General features: G+C 39.9%; 4 protein-coding genes across 4 annotated transcripts; all 4 read left to right on the top strand.

The window, feature by feature from the left end:
- The first annotated feature begins 226 nt into the window (after window positions 1-226).
- LOC111593948 lies at window positions 227-1,344 on the top strand. The gene is made up of 4 exons (XM_023307043.2): window positions 227-269; window positions 329-509; window positions 566-800; window positions 873-1,344. Coding segments are annotated over exons 1-4 (798 nt in total). The 5' UTR covers window positions 227-267; the 3' UTR covers window positions 1,253-1,344.
- A 662-nt stretch (window positions 1,345-2,006) lies between these two features.
- On the top strand, window positions 2,007-7,860 carry LOC111594091 (Fanconi anemia group I protein). Its single transcript, XM_023307241.2, has 13 exons — window positions 2,007-2,219; window positions 2,302-2,756; window positions 2,828-3,063; window positions 3,119-3,228; window positions 3,283-3,736; window positions 4,267-4,355; window positions 4,415-4,524; window positions 4,590-4,855; window positions 4,912-5,246; window positions 5,306-5,637; window positions 5,703-6,034; window positions 6,095-6,824; window positions 6,886-7,860. The coding sequence occupies exons 1-13, from the start codon at window positions 2,124-2,126 to the stop codon at window positions 7,523-7,525; spliced, it is 4,185 nt and encodes a 1,394-aa protein (XP_023163009.2). The 5' UTR covers window positions 2,007-2,123; the 3' UTR covers window positions 7,526-7,860.
- A 1,509-nt stretch (window positions 7,861-9,369) lies between these two features.
- LOC111594963 lies at window positions 9,370-11,584 on the top strand. Its single transcript, XM_030226135.1, has 4 exons — window positions 9,370-9,555; window positions 10,551-10,763; window positions 10,897-10,977; window positions 11,037-11,584. The coding sequence occupies exons 1-4, from the start codon at window positions 9,477-9,479 to the stop codon at window positions 11,582-11,584; spliced, it is 921 nt and encodes a 306-aa protein (XP_030081995.1). The 5' UTR covers window positions 9,370-9,476.
- Window positions 11,585-13,432: 1,848 nt separating this feature from the next.
- On the top strand, window positions 13,433-14,618 carry LOC111593693 (MORN repeat-containing protein 3). Its single transcript, XM_023306602.2, has 2 exons — window positions 13,433-14,089; window positions 14,152-14,618. Exons 1-2 carry the CDS (start codon window positions 13,612-13,614, stop codon window positions 14,559-14,561), a joined length of 888 nt encoding a protein of 295 aa, XP_023162370.2. The 5' UTR covers window positions 13,433-13,611; the 3' UTR covers window positions 14,562-14,618.
- Window positions 14,619-15,162: the final 544 nt, after the last annotated feature.

Below are 15,162 nucleotides of genomic sequence, written 5' to 3'. Positions count from 1 at the left end.
AATTAAATGAAAATAAAATATAAAATAGAAAATATAAAATAAAGCGTCAATAAGTTCAAATTGATTAGTTTGGTTCTTAATAAAAATATTTATCGAGTATTCCAAACAAAGAAAGGCAGCTGCTCATTTAATGCGTTTTTAAATTACCCGCTAACATTTTCCAGGGCTACTATGCAGCTGCTCCACACGCTTATAAAATATATCGATATATTCAGTATCAAGAATTTTAGAGACCATTTGACAGTACAAGAAAATCAATATTGGAAAATGTAAATAAAATATATCAAATTATTAAAAGAAATCAAAAAAATTATATTTAAATTTGCAGGGGCAAACACAGGACAGCACAGCAGGATGCTATATTCGTTGCATTTATGGAAAGACATCCCATAATAGCGAAAAATTACTACAAAGGCGACAAATTGGCCAGTGAAGCCGCTTGGCAGAGATTAAGCAAGGAGTTAAACAGCGTGGGACCACCTGTAAAAGAAGCCGGCGAATGGAAGCGTGTACGTTAGGTAACACACATAGCTTGACCTCAAATACTTACACGCATGATCTGTAGGTATGGAAGGATTGGAAGAGCTGCATTCGGAAGAAAATAGCGAACAACAGGCTGGAACCAAATAGTACGGGGAAAAGTTCTCTTTACCAGGACACGCTCACACCTTTAGAGGATGCCGTGGCGACTATTACAGATCTGTACGAAATGGCAGACATAATAGTTGAATCACAGCCGAAGGCCAAGCTGCGCGTGCATGACATCAAACCAGATCAGGATGAGGAGGCATCCGATAATGGTAAGAGGATTTCTTTTCTTTCAACGATTAGCTAGGATATATATATATGTATATATTCAATATAAATTCTAGAAGACGATGAGCAGGAGGATGATGACGACGCTGCATCTATCGAGTCCATCAGCGTGCGCGACCTGGGAATCAAAGTAGAGCAGCAGCTACATCAACAACATTCCACAGCCAAGAAACGCAAACACGAACATGAGAATCTCAATGGATCAGGAACTGGAGCTGGCTTCAGTGGTAATACAGTGCTCTTGGATATAGCCAAGGAGCTGCGGGAGCTGAACAGGCAAACACGATTAAATGCCCAGCGTACAGAAGCGAATACAGAAGCTCTTTTGGCAATGGGTACGCAAATCTCAGATCTAATGCAACAGCAGCTGAAGGAACGTAAGCGTCTCAATGCCATAATGGAGAAGTTTGTGCTCAAGATGGAAACTACCGACTAGATGTATATAACACTATAAATTAGCTCAACAATATATATTGTTATAAGCAGCTACCTAAACTTGTGTGACTTAGCCATAATTTTATTTTAAGTATAGCAAATCTTACTTTGACTATTGTAAATAATGTAAATAAGCTTTTTATCCAAAAATATATTAAAAGAAAATACCAAATTTTTGTTTCCATTGAATGTGAAAAACTATTAAGTTTGAAGAAAAAAACTTCATATTAGATACCATTTTTTAAGTTTATTTAAACCCATTTAAAGTTCCGGATAATGCACCCGCGGCACAATTTAAAAAAAACTACATATCATCGATAACATTTCCTTACCAGTTTTGGTAGGATGTCAATCATCTCCATCATTGAGATATGCAAATAACAGCTGTTCATCGACTAATTATAAATATGTAAATTACTATTTATTTCAACGTTTATTCACAAAAAATAATATTTAAAGGAAACTGCTAAAAATGTAAAATATAATAATACAACTTCAAATAAATTGATATTAGAAAATGTTATATGAAATGATTAAAAAACTTCATGTATATACTTCATGTAGTATACTTCTTTAACACATTACTTACACCGTTAAGCCATTTGACCATAATGCACTCTCGATAATTAATAATAACAGGTAGATTTTTAACACATTAGGGCAAGTCTATATGTGCTCGAAACGATATTGGTTATCGATGCGCTACTATAATTAATCGATATTATATTGGCGCATCAATAGTCAACAATGTGAAATTGAAACGCCCATCACTATCCACAAAACAGCGCCAAATGTTGTATAGAAATTGTTAATTTAAATTTAAAACAGTTTTTAATTTAACATAAATAAAATATTAGAGCCGAAGAAGTAACATGAATGCCGCCTTGCACATACGCTTATGTAAATTGGGGGAGAAAAACCAACTTGAGGAGCTGCGCGAGCTGATCAAAAAAACTACCGTAAAGGAAGTAAGTAGGGCGTCTTAAATATTTATAATTTTATTAAAAATAACACAAATTTTGCTTGTATTAATGATATTTAAATCAACAGTTAACTACAATTCTGAATGCCAGACTGCCCAAAAAGGATTTCATTAATTTCTGGAATTATTTGTTACTCGCTTGCGATGGCAACAGCCTGGACACGCAGGAAAAACGTTTCGCCTGTGTGCGCTGCTTTTTAGATGGATTGCGCAGTGTTGAGATGGGCTACAAGCTAAGCGTGGACTTAATAACACGACTCTGTCAAGACTTAAGCAGCTTTACAACAGATCAACTGAATTGGATTATGGAGCACTGCATGGATGATATGCGTGCGGGCGACGCCAAGTGCGTAGCCTGGAAGGATTTACTGCCAGAGACATTGCTCGTGCTCTCTGCCAAACCACGTCTTGTTATTAATGACATCGCCATGACGGGGATAGAGTTCAGGGATAACACTGTTCGTAATTTGAGCACCATGCGCTGGCCTATCACTATTCTGACGCCCATTGCAGACATGTTTAGGTGAGCTGTCTCCATACATTCCCCCGCCTGCTTCTATAGTTTATGCCGTTAACTAATATTTTGCTTTGCAGCATGCTAAAGCTGAGCCCTAGTGAGCGTTTGACAGTGCTAAATAAATTTGCAGGTTCTCTGCAGGAACTGTCTCCCATGGAGCTACCTGCATTGTGCTACCAACTCTTCTCAATGTGCACAGGCGCTGCACAGCTGATTATACCTCTTTTATCACTGGAAAAGTACTTTCATAAGAACTATTATAAGCGAGTGTTCACGGATATGTGCAGCAATTCCACAGACTTTGATAGCATAGGTGCGCATAGCACACGTCTCTAGTTTTGTTTGTAGTAAGCTTTTAATTATTATAGATGCATACTCTGACAAGGAGCTGCGGGAGTCGGAAGAAACTATACTACATCATTTGAACTATTGCACCATGTACTTGCTTAGCGAACAGCAAGTAGCCATTATGCTAAGAGTAATCTGCATATTCTATTATATATACAACTTACTAACTCCAGATCTTTTTTAGAACTTTCTGCACATGCCTGATGTAATTTTAACTCCCTTTATGCTCAGTGCTATCATTTCCATGACAGCTATTAATCGTGATCCAGAATCTGCACGATTCTCTAGCTGTATTTTATTGCCTTTTCTTCGCAATGTCATTCGAAACAATGAGGAGGAGCAAACGCTGGCTCAGTATTCAGTTTGGTGCCGTGATACGCTACAACGCAAACATGTAGATCTGCTGCAGGTTTTCACTGTGCTTATTGATCAAAACAAAGATGGCAAGGATGGGGTAACACCCGGGCTGGTTAACTTGGCTTTCACTCTGCTTAAAGCACACAATGCCCCAAAGCTGAATACGTTGGCTATTACGTTTCTGACCAAGTTCATAAGACGACGATTCATGTTTGGCCAAGGAATTATCAAGCGCATTGCCGAGTGGATGGTCGTGGATCAGGAGCAGAATCAGTTCTCAGGTGACTTAGTTTTATATATATATAAATTATGTTTTGTGATTTCTATGATTATAGAATTCCTTGCCTTATCCTGTGGCAAACCTTAGCGGGCTCTCTTCTTAGTTATTATGTAACTTATAAAGTACGGGCCTTGTGCCTCAGCAATGAATTATATCTATTAACGGACTACACCGGATTAATCCTTTTATTACAAGACTTAGGCTACTTGAACAGAACCGAACCACCGCCAATAAACAAACAGAATATAAAATTACAAGCCTACCCAATATTAGTGATAGCGCCGATCTTGCGGCATGTGTCAGATATCAGGTTACCAAGGCTGAGCCTTGCGATCAGGGCGCTGAACTGAGCTTAAGCTTTGTCAGCACCATAAGCGTTATATTTTGGTTTACGATAAGCAACAAAGTTCGAGGGAGTCGTAAACTCTTAAACAACATTGTGAGAGGCGCGCCCGTAAACTCTTAGACAACTATGTGCGAGAGACAATTGTTAACTAATATATATTCATACTATGTTATTACTCATTGTAGAATGCTTAACCATGTTAAGCGTTGCGGATACGTACACTGTCTCCGAGTGCCTAGAGACAATTACAACCGTAATGGAAGATTTTCTGTGGGTAAGTCAAGCTATTTGTTCTTACCTTAATTATTTTATAAGGGTTCTGTTTTGTTTTAGCTGCCCGGCGAGCAATCCATGCGCATGATGAACTTTATTTTGCCTCTGTTGAAGCTTTCAAATCGCGTGCGAGATGCACTGATTGAAGTGCTACGTAAAGCCATGAACAAGTATAGTCTCCACTATGTATTTATATACTCTTTCTATATATATGTATTTCGTTTTCTTATTTCAGAGACTATCGAACACGTCGCATGGCCATCTTTGGTTATTGTATGATTCTCAAACAGCTAAACAACAGCAACTCGGCTCGTCAATCGCAGAATGCCAGCAGCTTTTGCACCCAACATAGTATTTCTGGCTACTCAATGATGACACAGAGCTCCTTTGCCAATCGCAGCAATCCACAGCGTAATTTTGATATGCTCACAATGGAGATCATTGGCATATTACGCAGCTGCTTTGAACAGCAATTGGGCATACGATGCACGCTCTACGAGAGTAAGTATACGCAGGTATACAAAGACGATCCAATTTAGCCAGATTTGCTCTTTCAGATCTTCAGCGTGCAGTGGAACTGAATGCCAAGCTGGTGCCCCATGTGCTGCAGTTTGTAGACTTTCATTTTCGTGGATTCTTCGAGACGCCCAGTGTGGATCAGTCCGCAGATGATCTGGATACTGACTTTTCTATAAACTATGATCGTCTAGTGACCGTGAAAGATGATCAGTTGGAGCTAAAGGATAATCTGGGCTGTTTGGTGCAGTTTGTTGCCCATTGTTTGGCTATTTTTGAACGCGGGCCTTTTGGTTGCGATGTGCGTGAAATGCAACGACTACTGACGCTCTGCACGCAACGTTTGGTAGCCAACAGGCTATCTTTGGAAGATATTGTGAGCATCTGTAATTGTTTATTGCTTTTTCTTTTTATTAATATCTTAATTTTGCCAAGGCTCCGCCAGCTACACCTTTGAAATGCGCTCGCATTCAGCAACAGCTGAATTTGATTGAGGGCTTGATTGCTCACTCGCTGCTTAGCTCGAAGACAGGCAACAATGCATTGCGACAGTTGCTACCCCTGTTTAAACAGCATCAAAAGCTGATTAAAGATCTGCGCGCCTTGTCAGATACTTCCAAGAAAGCACAAAAGCAAGGGAAATCCAATGATAGTAATGTGACAGTTAATCTTAGCGTGAATGCAGCCAAGTTGAAGCAAATGTGCACACAGCCGGAAAATATTTGGGATCTGGCTATCATTGAAAAGTTGCTACATGTGCTGCATGAGTGGGTGATCATATACATAACCATTTTGAATATTTATTATATTTCTATCTACCTTACCCATTTAGCGATCATATACCATTTGCAAGTGTAACAAACACTGCTCCTTTGCGCAGCTATGAGCCGCTCGTGCGTTATGTTCTAGAGATTACAGCAAAGAAAGTGCAGGGCATACGCGAGGAGCCTGATTATAAGCAGCTCTCCTACAGCAAGCGCACCTTAAAGTTGTTGACAGACATTACTAAAGTCATCTATGAGCGCTGTATTCAACGTCTACCTGAGCTTTGGCAAGACTTTGATCTGGAGAGCGCAGTCCTAGCGGCCAAGTGCTTTACGCAATGCGCTCGTACTGCCCACGAGACATATGGCAGACGCTTCAAAGAGTTTATCAAAGGTTTTGGTGAGTGTCAATTGTGTTTGTTATTTGTTTAATTTATTTTATTTGTTTAACTTTGATCAGATATGGCAATTGTTAATAAAAGCAAAGAAGTAACCTATGTGCTGCAAGATGTGCTAGTCCGGTATATGAAAGAGGATATCAGTAATGATGTCAATAGCGAGAAGCTGCCTGTTTATTTGCTGGAAGCCCTGGAGCTGTTTTATGATCATATACACTATGGAGAGCGCGCAACAATAGATTCCTACACTTGGCTTCTAGACTTTTGTCAAACGTACGAACAGCAGAATCCAGAAATGGGCCTGGTGCATCGCATTCTCTTTACTCAGCGACAAAAGACGCATTCCGGTCCATTTTTCGACTCAGTGGCAAGGCAACTGGGGAAAGTGCTTGGCTGGCAGAACGATGATAACGTCACAGAGCAATCGGACTTGGGCCTGAAATCTCTCAATATGAGCACAACAGCCACTTGTTTGCAGTATCTATATGCGGCGGTGCAGAAGCAGCTGGAGGATGTTGACTACTTTATTATCAAGGCGAACAACTTGAGCTACAAGTGCAACATTGTACCTGAATCGGATCGCGTCTATTGGCGCGGCAATCTGGACACATTAGAGGGCTCCGTTTGTGCGCAGCTAATACTTATAACACGCACGCTGCTGGAAATTACAAATGTGTGTATTCCCCTTGGAAATCACATGGATGGGCTGATGAAGCTGCTAATACAGCATTATACATGCCTCAAAAATTTGGCCAGACATTATCTGGGCAGCTGCTCTGGCAAAAGCAGCAAGTGAGTACAAGGTCTTAATTTTCAAATGATCAGTTAACTGATTACTACGAATTTCTTACAGATTCGAGCAGTTGGTGCGCAACGTGGGTAAACCTCTGCCCGCTAATATTTATCAGCTTATATCATATGTGGAGTATAATATTCTGGATGAACAACCTAACCAGACAGCTACAAAACGTAAACCTCAAGCAGAGCGAGCTAAAGTGCTGCGCGAGACACGATTGATACCAAAAGTTATATTAGCTATTGAGAATTTCAATAAGCATATTATATTGTTGTCAAAGAAGTTCAAAAGCTATGATCGGCTGGCGAATTATTTGCACTTTGGTGCTGTGCGGGATTTCAATATACAATCGGGTGACTTGAGAGCTGTTATTGAACGCACGTATTCGCATAGCAGCCAGATTGAGGTGTCTGATAACAATTTGGATGCTGATGAGGAACACAGTAACAGCGATGATGCATTGCCTGTGGAGGAAGATGAGGTGGATTACGACCAACAGGAGCGGGACCGGGAGCAAAAGCAGGAGCAGGAGCAGAAAAAGAAGCCGAGGCAGCAAACGACGCGGGAGCAGAAGAAGGTGCCGTCAGAAAAGCAACAGGAAACCACTCGCAAAAATCAGCGTAGAAGACACGTAGATGAGGCGGGGGAGTCACAGCCAAAACGAAGGCGTGGACGTTCTAACAAGGAGGACGCCTAATGCGAACCATCTCCCTTCTCCTTTCTCTAGTACGACTCGCATATCCATTTAAGTTTTTAACTTGTGTTTTTATGTACTTTCGCGCAAATTTGATGCCCGCACGCAATAGAGCAACTGCTGCGGATCCGGGTCCATCATTTTATTGCACTTGAAAACTTAATTAGGCCAAAATGCGGTGTGAACGCCTATTTTTGTGCTATATTTTTGTAACGTGTTTCATCTGTGCAGCTGTGCGAGATTTTTATTACATGCATCAAATGTAATTTGTTACCAAATTTGATGTGTTTCTATCTTCTTCAAAACGGCATAAATAAAAGAAAGCTGGCCGAATGGGAGAGGTTGGGAGTTGGATTTGTGGGGGTTGCAACTGCTGTTTGTGATGGTCTGCCACCTTTTTTTTGTTGAGTTGCTGCCCCATCATTTAAATGCGTGTCAGGTTTTATGGTCAGGTAACTTTTGAGTCAAATGTAGCATAGTATATACTACATATTAAACGAAACTACTTGTTGGTTTAATTTGTGGAATTGTGCATCCCCGTCCGCTTTGCTCATTGGGTGTCAAGGGTCAGCGCGCTTCAGTGCAGCACGCGAGGCATTCGAGGGGGTTGGCTTTAGACTATTTGTTTCCGTTTTTATATGGGCACATGGTTAGCATCATATAGTTTAGGAAACCGCATCCATTGGAACAGAAATGTTGCCTTTTGTCATTGGAGTAGATTTGCTTTGTTCTTTCATCATGAATGCGAATCGCTGTCGATTAGTTTTCAAGATGGGCAAGTTTTGTAGTGTTCATTGATTTGCTATAACAATAAATGTAACCACAATTTATTTTTAGTTTTGTTTGGTTTTCGGTGAAATTCCTTGAAAAGAATAAAATTTGACTCTTATTGTTAATAGAATTGAGTGAATAGAACAATTTATACAATGAATGCATAATAATATTGAATATTATAATAAAAACTTAATATCGAGTATAAATGTAGTCTGGAGGACAAGTCAGCGAAAAATTAAACTATTCGCCATAATTGGTTTAGGATTATTAGTTAATGATAACAGCATAAAAGGCATCGCCTAGTTTGTCCGTCTTAGATATTTAAATGAGTAGCCAAGTCCCTTTTATTTTTTTCTCAGAGCTTTTCAACTATAATCTTTAAGAGACTATAAAAATGATTTTTCCTATCCTTATTAAATGTACTATTTTACAATTCTACATTTTCCTTACATTCATCTCCGATTCTCCCCTTACTTCAAACAACGCCATTTGTAGAGCTGCCTTTATCACCCCCAAATCTCAATCTCGTGTTTGCTTCGTTAGTAGAATGAAAATCTGAAATTTACATTTGGAAAAACAGAAATATTTTGTTTTTCTTTAAAATATTCGTATTGTTCTCTCTCTAGTTTCTACGAATATTTTTTTTTTGAATTGTTAACAAGTTTAGCGCCTGGTCAAGTGTTTGATTTGCCTCTTTCTCTCTCGCTCCATTCCCCCCAAATTTATTATTCAAATTTCCACAGTTGATTTGCCTGCATTTATTATTAAACATTACAGGCAAGGCGCGATTTACGCATTGTTTATAATTCACTTAAAACTACATAAATTTTACTTTACATGCAAGCCGCGCTCACGTGCCCCAATGCCAAGTGCCCGTGTGCGAGGCAGTGCGTTAAATTTCCAATAGATACAAAGATACAAATGTATCTACGCGCTTTGTCGCTAAAACGAGCTGTGCCAAGCATTAAGCATTAAGTCTCGCCGGCCGACGTTTCGTTTTAATTCAATCAAAAGACCGGCGGACGACTTGACGAATCTTTAGTCGATCGCTCGAGCGCAACGAGAACGCTTCACTCTCGTTTTCAGTTAAATATATATAAATATAGCACAGTGCACAGTCTCGTTCAGTTATATATAGTTCGCGCTTCAGTTTCATTCTGCCGATTGTCTGCCTCTCAAGATGTTCGCTGATCGCAGTTCAAAATTATTGCTGCTGCTGCTAATGTTGGCTCTGTGTCACTGGATCAGCGCCAAATTGCGTGAGTAGATTGCAATGGGGAAATATATCTGGGAAACTCCGAAAAGCTGTAGGTCGAACGTATTAGTTAGTTAAGCAGTCATCAATCAGTCAATCAAGCAGCCTTAACCAGGCATTGTGCTGTCGACACAAAGGTAATGTAATATTTAGGTGTGACACTATCTGTCTATGTCAGGGATTATCTCAACCGCTGAAAGTCTCATTAAATCAAACATCATATATCTATAAATATATATATATATATATATATATATATATATATATATATATATATATATATAAATATATATATATATATATTTTTTTTTAATATATTTTGGACATGAAGCTTTTGAGACTATTAACAATCAACTAACTAAAGATGACTGAAATAGATGATGAAAAATCATTTAATTCGAAATTAAATTCTAATATTTATTTATAATTATAGCCTCAGTCTAAGGCAGCACTGAATCCATTCACGAGTCACACGAGTCAAGATTTTCAATGTTGTTTCAGTGATTTGCCTTTATGAAATTTCATGCGAAGAGGAAGAAATACAGAATTTTTTATGGCGTACATCAATTTTATGAGTGTATGTCAAGCTTTTATATTGTAAGTTTCAATAATGCTTGAGCTTAGTTAGTATGCAATTAGTTCTAAATGTCTTCTTTAATACAAATATAATTTTTTGACTGAGACTTTTGCTGAATAAGTCGTATAACCTTAGTCTTATAAGTATACTGGCCACCAAGTCTTCCACCACAAGGGCCACTGACCTGAGCCAACTCAAAGCAACTATTTCGACAATGCAGCTGTTGCGCATATTAATTGTGCTCAGCAAAGGTCTACAGCAAAGTCCGACGCCAGACATGTATATAATATGTATGACATAGTTATTGTAAACAAAATTGCAAATGCAGCAAATGCTGCTGTCGAAGGTAGCACGTTCTTGACCGAGGTCAATAGTTTAACCATTATAATCGCGTCTTCCGCACTTTTTGTTATTATTTGTAGCCTCTAGTATAACGCCCTGTGCTCGCAATGATCCACAGCTGGAACGCTGCATCATTAATGCCGTCTACCGTCTGCGACCTCTGTTGGTGCATGGCAATCTAGGAGATGGTTATCGAACTCCTCCGCTGGAGCCGCTGCAGCTGGACAACATTGAGCTGGGACGCAGCAGTCAGTTCCAGGCTACATTCTCGGAGCTGGAGGCAACAGGAGGCAGTAACTTTATAATCGATCGTATTATGTGAGTGTTATGGAGAATATGACAAGCAATGGCATTTATATGGCAAGTTATTTAGAGCCAAGCCAGAGGATATCTCGTATGACCTGTGGATAACACTGCCACGCATCGACTTCCAAGGCAAATACTCTATGAGACTCAATCTGCTGCTGTTGGACATTCAGGGCAAAGGCAACATGCGTGGCTATTGCGGTTTGTTGCAACAATGACGATGGCAATAAACTAGCTTTGACTGTGATCTCTGATTTTAGATAATGCTAAGGCATCTGTCAAAATGCGCGGCACACGCTATTTGAGACACGGCTTGGAGTACGTCAAATTCACCAAGATGACCATGAGAATTCAGTTCAAGGACTTTAAGCTGCGACTGGACAATCTATTCAATGGGGATCGTATTTTGGGTGAGGTGGGCAACACCTTGATCAACGACAATCAGGAGCTGTATCTCAATGAGATTGTACCAGGCCTGGAACGTGGATTGTCCAAAAAGTTTTTGGACGTAGCTAATGAGATTTTGGCTACGGCTACTTTCGATGAAATGTTTCCGCCCGGCCGTACGATCGTAAATCCCATACACTTCCCCAATCCGGGCGCAAATTCCGGATCTGCACCGGGTCCAGCCATATTTGAGCCGACTTTTACCTCGCGTAATCCTGCAGGAGGAATTTTGGAAGATTTGCCGCCTTGGGGTCACGATCAGCGACCCAAGCAACCGTCTAAAAATCCAGGAAGCGGCATCTTCGGCGAGATAACTCCCGGAGGAGGCATAATTGATCCCAGATTAAATCTGGACAGTTAATTGACCTACTTTCTGTTTATATTTTAAAATTGTTTTTCAGCAAATAAAGTTTTTGTTATTTTTATTATCTGCTTATTTGCTTTGTATTATTATTATCTTTTAGGAGCAACTATAGCTATTTCCTTAGACCGATTGGTACTGAGCTTTGGATTTTATAGACTCAATTATATTGGATTGGCGGTCCTTCAAAACATATTAGCTGCTCAAATTATAAATGGGAATCAAGAAGAATTAGCTAAAGAGGCCTATACACGTATAAATTAGAAAAATTTAGATAAAAAAGAGCTATAGTTCCGTACAGCACCAGTTCAGAAGTATATGGCCTTAGAAGAATGAGATTTTGGTGCCTGAAACTCGGGTACAGTTGTCTCCTACCCGAGCGCTAATTTGGCTAAGAGCGCTTAATGTCTTACTCCATTTGCTTGGCCTGGTCGGGAGCGAAGCTTGGCAAACTTTTTAATCCACCGCAAAGCTTGAACAGTTTTGCATATTAAGCGCAAAGTTTGCGACTACAGCACCAGGGGGACACTTTAAGGGCAAACACACACACACAGCTGGGCTTACACCTGTTCATTGGGCATTGGGGCAAGCCACGTGGAGAGCTGCCCGTCTTTGTGATTAATCACCGGCCGCGACAAAGATGAATTTACAAAGATTTTGCCAGCTGTAAAGTTTTTTTTTGTATTTTCGTTAACTTTTCCGTTGGGCAGTTAATTGTGTTAGCTTCAGATGGACCCAGGTCCAGATTGGGAGAGTGTGAAAAAAGTGTTGGGCGTTCGCTAATTAAATTCATGTGACGCAGCTGTCGGGGCAAAAAGCATTATCGACTTTTAGGCGTTGAATATATCAAATGAAAATGTTTTTGATGTAAACACAGCTCGAGCAGCAGCAGCAGCATTTGCTCTCGGGATGGCCTCAAAGGAAACCCTTGGCAACTGCCATTTTTGGCCAAGTCCTGCTACTAGTGGTGCTGCTTATTCTTCTTTCTTTTAGGACAAAGTGTCGCCGACATTAATTTCATTTATTAATTTTTAACTACACCCACGCAACGAAATAAAAGCAACTTGATAAATGGGCGGACGAAAAATTTCAAATCTTTCGCGTGGCACATTTTGCTTTTTCTTTTTTCTTTTACTCTCTTTTCTCTTTTGTGCCTTTCCCCCACATTTTGTTGGCGCTTCCTTTTTCCTTTTTGTTGTTAATTTTTTTTAATTCTTTGCTTTTCACTTGAAAGGCGCTCCAAATGTGAAGATGCGCCGCGGTCCGCTAATGTCCTTTCTTTTATCATTAAGTAGACAGCGTGGGCGACTGCGAGTTGAGCTTGTGGTTGTGGTTGGGTCCTCGGTTCTGGGCTGTGGGTCGTGGGCGTGGCAAACGGCCATCAAGGCATTGTACTGGGGTTGTCCTCTACACAGGTATTTGGCGGCCATTAAGCTGTCGGCTTAAAGTTCTAAGGTTGCGCCGATGTCCTAAAGTAGATAACGATACCGAAAAAAATATATAAAAGATATGATAAAAAAGAAGCATCAGAAATTGTGAAGCACAAAATTGATATTTTAATAATTAATAAAGGCTGCGAGCAATTAAAATTAAATATTTATATGCTGCATACGTCGAGTTGGAAAAAAAACACAAAACAGCTTAAAATAAAACGCAATAAATCGCAAGGTAGAAGCTAGGTCTGATATTTCATGGCACTAGTATAAAGCCGTACAGTGATATACTTATATATATAATATATATATATATATATATATATATATATATACATATATTCCTGATAAGTATTAACAGTTGAGCCGATATAATCAAAAATTGGTTGTTAAAGACAAATAGGCCAGGAAAAGGCATTCATGAAACGTATTTCCAGTTCCAGTAAAACATTTATTTTTTACGTTACAAAAAACCTAATAAAATCCAAGAAATTTTGGAAGACACAAGCCGGACAGAAGTGTCCGATTGGGTATTGAATGATTATCAATTTTATTTATTATTTATTCGTATAGTATTTGTTTAAATTTCTGATAATGCGCACCTGTGTACAACGCTTCGTCTGCCCAAACAAGCCTGTTTATAGTACGGGCGTTCGCTCCACCTTTGTCTATCCAAACGGGGGGACCTATAAAGGTTATTGGTTGCGCAACGAGTGCAATGCCTGGGGAGTAAAGACTACGGCGGAGCGCACCGCCAGCGACTATGCGCAGAAGAAACAGCCGGAGGGACAACTTAAATATAGTGGGACGTGGTCAAAAGGTAAGCGCCAAGGCTGCGGCTCAGTCGTACGCAAACGTGGCACAGATCTGCAAGCCGTGTACAATGGTCAGTGGTACGACGATATGAAATGCGGGATGGGCAAACAGTTCTATACGGATGGCTGCGTGTACTTTGGATATTGGGTGAGGAATCGGCGCCACGGCCTGGGCATTCAATGGTTCGGCGATGGCAGCATCTATGTGGGCGAATGGGAGACAGATTTCAGGCATGGGCTTGGAGTTCACTTTTACGGTGAGTGAAACGTCTTTTACTAACAGTTCTGATTAAGAGTAGCCCCCTTTATTTGTATACAGCTAATGGCAATCGTTACGAAGGTCATTTTGCGCGTGGCTTTAAGAATGGCGAGGGTGTCTTCTATCACATGCACACGGGTCAAATTCAGAAAGGTGTCTGGGAGAATGACAATGCCAAGACATCGGTTGTGCAGGATGAACCCATTATCAGATGCAATGATGCACCTACACCCTATCCCATACCCCCACTTCATCTCAAGTACCCCAACGAGATAATGTGTGATCTATTTCGGCGCTATAGGCCCATGGCTAATAAGCCCCGACGACGCTTTAATGATAAGGTCAGCCTCGAGTTTGTGCATCACAAGCGACAATTTGCCTCCTTTGAGGAGAGTGTGGCCACACCCACTAGGTTGGATCTCTATCCCAACTCTGGCTTTGTTTGCACCTGCAATTGCAAAATTTTATGAGAAATGGCTTAAAAAAAAGTATTTCAATCTATGTAAGTCCTGCAAATTTAATCTAATATTAAAGTCCATCATTAAACTCAAAGATCCAGAGAGTTTTTGCTAACTTTTTGGGGTTAGCAACAACACACAAATCATATAATGAACATTTACTTAAGAGGGTGTTTGTGTATGTGAAGTGCAGGCACCTGGTCTGGTCAGCTTGGGTCGCTCGGCCTGCTTTTGTCAGCTTTTGTTGTCCCAAAATATTTCATATGCAAATTTTTGGAGTGCATTAAGCAAACACTCTTCATGCGAATATCCAATTTAATAAAGGATAATTTTTGTTGATGGGCATGATTTTTTATTATAACTCAAGTGGTTTTTGATTGAATAGAGCGTGTGAGAAAAGTTATCATAAGCTGTTGATTGCAATTGATGTCAGTTGATTGGGATTTGAACCTTTTTTATTTATGCGAAAAAGAGTTTTATATACATATATATTTATACATATGTTGGCAAAACTTATCATTTGCTTTAAGCTGTTTTGATTTGTTTGAAAAAGTTTTACGAACGAGTATGCTCCCACTAAAGGCAATCACCTTTTGGTAGAAGCATTACAATA

This window comes from Drosophila hydei, unplaced genomic scaffold (genome assembly GCF_003285905.1).
Source record: "Drosophila hydei strain 15085-1641.00,03,60 unplaced genomic scaffold, DhydRS2 tig00000060-arrow-pilon, whole genome shotgun sequence".
Taxonomy (NCBI): Eukaryota; Metazoa; Arthropoda; class Insecta; order Diptera; family Drosophilidae; genus Drosophila; species Drosophila hydei.
This window is presented reverse-complemented; position numbering and strand designations above follow the sequence as displayed.